At 41.1% G+C, this 5,094-nt stretch overlaps 1 protein-coding gene across 1 annotated transcript; it reads left to right on the forward strand.

The window, feature by feature from the left end:
• Window positions 1–4,549, forward strand: LOC125031498 (angiotensin-converting enzyme-like; the record flags this gene model as incomplete). Its single annotated transcript, XM_047622317.1, is given in 8 exon segments — window positions 1–72; window positions 965–1,134; window positions 2,324–2,448; window positions 2,693–2,936; window positions 3,047–3,145; window positions 3,270–3,410; window positions 3,573–3,739; window positions 4,092–4,549. Coding segments are annotated over 8 exon segments (1,152 nt in total), but the record flags the coding sequence as incomplete, so codon positions are not given.
• Between the last annotated feature and the right edge of the window lie 545 nt (window positions 4,550–5,094).

Below are 5,094 nucleotides of genomic sequence, written 5' to 3' on the forward strand. Positions count from 1 at the left end.
GAAATCTACGACCTCCTGATTCCTTATCCTGGGAAGACTTCCGTCGACGTCACGCCGAACATGAAGACCAAGGTGAGGGAGTCGCCGAAGAGCCTTCAGGAATTCAGGCCCAAATCCCAAATCCTGGAATAGTCACAGTGAGAGAGATGAAAATACGACAATATAACTACAATTTATGAATAGACTAATATACTGATAAATGGAATAGAGGGATTATTAAGACCGTAAGTAAAGAACGAATTAAAAAGAGGTCTGCCCGGCCATACCTGTAACTCGGATATGAGATTGCTAACATGTATCTTGGGTTTGTGTGTGTGAGTGCGTGTGCGTGTGCGTGTGCGTGTGCGTGTGCGTGTGCGTGTGCGTGTGCGTGTGCGTGTGTGTGTGCGTGTGCGTGTGCGTGTGCGTGTGCGTGTGCGTGTGCGTGTGCGTGTGCGTGTGCGTGTGCGTGTGCGTGTGCGTGCGTGTGTGTGTGTGTGTGTGTGTGTGTGTGTGTGTGTGTGTGTGTGTGTGTGTGTGTGTGTGTGTGTGTGTGTGTGTGTGTGTGTGTGTGTGTGTGTGTGTGTGTGTGTGTGTGTGTGTGTGTGTGTGTATGTGTATGTATGTATGTATATGTATATGTATATGTATATGTATTGTATATGTGTATGTATACAGATACATATAGACAGACAGACAGGCATACAAACACATACATATATATATATATATATATATATATATATATATATATATATATATATATACATATACATATACACACAAACGCGCGCACACACACACACACACACACACACACACACACACACACACACACACACACACACACACACACACACACACACACACACACACACACACACGTACACTTGCAGAAAATGTCCAGGGCTTATTGCAAGGCACTTTATTGCTTCCTGGGCGTTGAAGGTCTTAAGCCACCCGCTGATGAAGACGGTTCCCGCAGGGCTACACTCCCAGGCGGATGTTCGAGCTCTCCGAGGAGTTCTTCGTGTCGCTGAACCTGACCCGGATGCCGCCCGAGTTCTGGGAGCACTCCATCATCGAGAAGCCGAAGGGGCGGGAGCTGATCTGCCACGCGTCTGCCTGGGACTTCTGCAACGGCAAAGACTTCAGGTAGGGGTCGTGCTATTTTGAAGTCCTCTTTAACGTTTTTGAGAGTATTTTATTTCCTTCTGAGCATTTACATATCATAGTTTACAGCTTAAATTTAGTCTTCATAGTACTTGAATAATGTGTTTATTACAAGATCCTCTTCAGTGGTGGCGTCAGGTTTTCTAATGAGGTCAAGTGGGCAGAATCTTCAAGGGGATAATTACGTTTTGTCGTTCGTGCTGAAGCGCAGCACAGGCCCTTGAATCAGGTCTGAAAATAGTGTGCTTGGATTAGATAGAGGAATACAGACGTTCGTGAATGGTGCATTACAAAGGCTTAACACTGGCACCTAATGGACGGGAAACGTGCATCGAAGAGAATCCTCCGCTCCTGAAATTCAGCGGGCGCCACAGGCCTTGTCCTCGCGCTTGGCCGCATCTTGACGCTCATCTTTCCTTTCATACATTATTCGATGTGCAGTGGATTTTTAGAGGACACATATTTTGTTTAAATCTTGCATAAGTACATGATTGTCATATTTCCTTCAACTTATTTTCTTCCATAAGTAAATTTTGTAAAATAATTACATAGCGAGAGAATTTAACCCTTACAATTATTTTCAATCATTAAAGAATAAAGCAGTGCACAGATGTCACCATGACTGACTTGATCACAGTCCACCATGAAATGGGCCACATCCAGTACGATCTGCAGTACAAGCATCTGCCACTCGTATTCCGTGGCGGAGCCAATCCAGGTGAGATTGCACCTGTGTGGACGGACACGGGAACAGGAACTGCAAGGGACTAGTTGATTTGTGTCTTTGCTGACTCTTTGGTTTCGGTCCCAGTGACAGAGAACTTTAGCTGGCGTGAGAAGGGAAGGCTTATTCAACAGGGATTAAGGAAGGACCAAGACAACTGTGATTAGTGTTGCTGATGTTGCCAATACACTCCGTAAAAGGACGCCGGGATTTTCTGTTTCAACACATATACGATATCATTCACTCTATGCTACTGGAACATCTACATCAAAATCACTGGCTAACTATATCATTTAAATGTTCACTTCAAGAAGTCACTGATGCCACAAGGGCTACACATATATAAAACAAAATACAACACCTGCGTCGTTGGCATTAGGTAACCAGTGAAACAATGCTATAAGAGAGAGAGGCTGATAATATCTCCTTTCTTTAACTTGTCTTCAGGATCAAGCAGTGCACTGATGTGACCATGACAGACTTGATCACGGTACACCATGAGATGGGTCACATTCAATACTACTTGCAATACAAGCACCAACCCAATGTGTTCCGCGCTGGAGCTAACCCAGGTGACCAAAGCTTATCGATGAGCTTGTAGGGGTTTTAGCAGCTTTTAGAGAAATTTAATGACGGAATTCCAAAGAGTCTTCAGACATTAGACAGCTTGCATACAGAACTAACTTTGTTGATAACACTGGAACGTGAGATGCATGTGTGAATATACTGAATATATTGATTTCTAAGAATTACATTTGCAGAAATAATATCATTGCTGTTTTTATTAGCGGTATATAAAGCAATTATGAGTTCCAGGTTTCCATGAGGCTGTAGGAGATGTGTTGGCTCTCAGTGTGGCCACGCCAAAACATCTTCAGAAGATTGGCCTTCTGGACAATGTTGAAGAGGACAATGAAGCCGACATCAATTACCTCATGAGCATAGCCTTGGATAAAATCACCTTCCTACCCTTTGGTTATCTGATGGACCTGTGGCGCTGGGGAGTGTTCAGCGGGAAAACCAAAGAGGAGAACTGGAACTGCGCCTGGTGGGACTTGAGGTAAAAGAAATGCTTAGTAATTGCGTCACGTTTCCCTCTGTGTCTTGTGCGAATTTCGTTTCTTTTTCTGTTTCATTCAGTAATTATTATTTCATTATCCTTCATTCCAGATATAATCTGCAGGGCATAAAGCCTCCTGTGAGACGATCAGAGTATGATTTTGATCCTGGGGCCAAGTATCATATCCCAGCCAACGTTCCCTACGTCAGGTAATTTCATTTTAATTCAAAGGAAGGGAGAAAATGGCAGATATGATTTAGCAACCTCGAGCAATCAAGTATTTTGCTTTACAGTTGGACATAACTGTTATTTTCAGTTTTATTATGTCTCCAGGTACTTCGTGAGCTTCGTGATTCAATTTCAGTTCCACAAAGCGCTCTGTATGAAAGCAGGGCAATATGACCCTCTAGACCCCTCAAAGCCGCTCCACAAGTGTGACATCTATCAGTCCACGGAAGCAGGAAATGCACTTGGGTAAGTGTGAGTTCTTTGAGATTCCAAAGATGAGAAGTAAGACGTTTTGCAGTTCCATTAACAAAAATAGGTAATTTACTTTTTGTAAGCTGTAGATAGCGTGAGTACGGTGAGTGAAATAATTTCAGTGGCCCGGTTGAAACCTTTGTTTATCCTCTTCAGGGACATGCTGCAGATGGGCTCATCGAAGCCGTGGCCAGATGCTCTCGAGGCGCTAACGGGCACCAGGAAGATGGACGCCTCCATTATCAGGGAATATTTCAAACCCCTGGAGGTCTGGCTCACGGAGAACAACGAGAGACACCAGGAGTTTGTGGGCTGGGAAGGTGGTGAGTAGATTGTAGATGCGGGCTGGGAAGAGAAGTGCTGCATGATTTAAGGAACTATTGCTATTTGAAAAAAAATATGTATGCATTCATGTAAATATATGTATAGCGTATCGTAATCTGATATAACTAGCATAGTGATCTAGCTTATAAGCATGTATCACATGCATTCTTTCTCGTTATAGATTCTCGTCATTAATTCTGTGAACATAACATATATAGCATCTTTACGTTTCACATTGACAGAAAACCCATAATTTATTTTTTTACAAGGCCAGGAAATGATAAAACTAAAAAAATACTTTGTCAGATTTCCTTTTACACTACGCACTCACTGAGTGTTGATCTTCTTCAGAGAATGACTTCTGTTCCTCGGACTCCCCCGCGCGCCACGAGCCAGTGGGCGAACCCTCCTCGGGGGCAGCGGTCTCCCCCGGCCTGCTCGTGGTGGTTCTCATGGCGTTCCTGCTTCAGCAAACTCACCAATAATTCTAGTGTTTAGCATAGAAATGTTTTTTTTTTTTTTTTCCTACGAAAATATTAGAGATTTCTATACTAAATGGGTGAGATCATGTGAAGTGATTTGTTGATTAGTGTAAAAGGTCTTTTATTGGAGAAACAACTTTATGGTTAAACTGTTTCCCTTTTTATTTTCAATGAATGTTATATTGTGGAAGGATGGAAGGATCATTTTTTTTTTTTGTAAAGGAATGCGCCTTACACGTGTGTTTGATACTGTATACATAATTACTGAAGTGAAGGGATTGTGTACACACTATATTTTAAATAAAGAAAGGTTACAATAAAAAAAAAGATGTTTGACTTTACAAAGTTTGAGTCACAGGCAGAGTTATTTTATTTTGGGAACAACATATCGTTTTATGAAGTAGGCTTCTTTATTCCAGTTCTACTGAAATGCCAGCAATGCCCTTTAACGCGCCGAAGCCGGGCAGAGAAGATATCAAACACATTTTGCGAAGATTATATATATATATATATATATAATATATATATATATATATATATATATATATATATATATAAATATACACACACACACACACACACACACACACACACACACACATATATATATATATATATATATATATATATATATATATATATAAAAATTAGACTGCCCACATTAGTTCATAGCTGTTTATGCTGATGAGGAAAATGAACCAAGGCTCGGAAATGAATTACATTTTTAAAATTCAGAAAATTATTATTATTGCCAGCATAAGTGCATGAAATCGTTTGTCATGGTGTAAAGGGAGTGATGGATTAAGGAAAACACGAATGACTTCAACTAATGGCTGTATAATCGTAAATAATTATTAAAAATACAATATTGC

Source organism: Penaeus chinensis, chromosome 2 (assembly GCF_019202785.1).
Source record: "Penaeus chinensis breed Huanghai No. 1 chromosome 2, ASM1920278v2, whole genome shotgun sequence".
Lineage (NCBI taxonomy): Eukaryota > Metazoa > Arthropoda > Malacostraca > Decapoda > Penaeidae > Penaeus > Penaeus chinensis.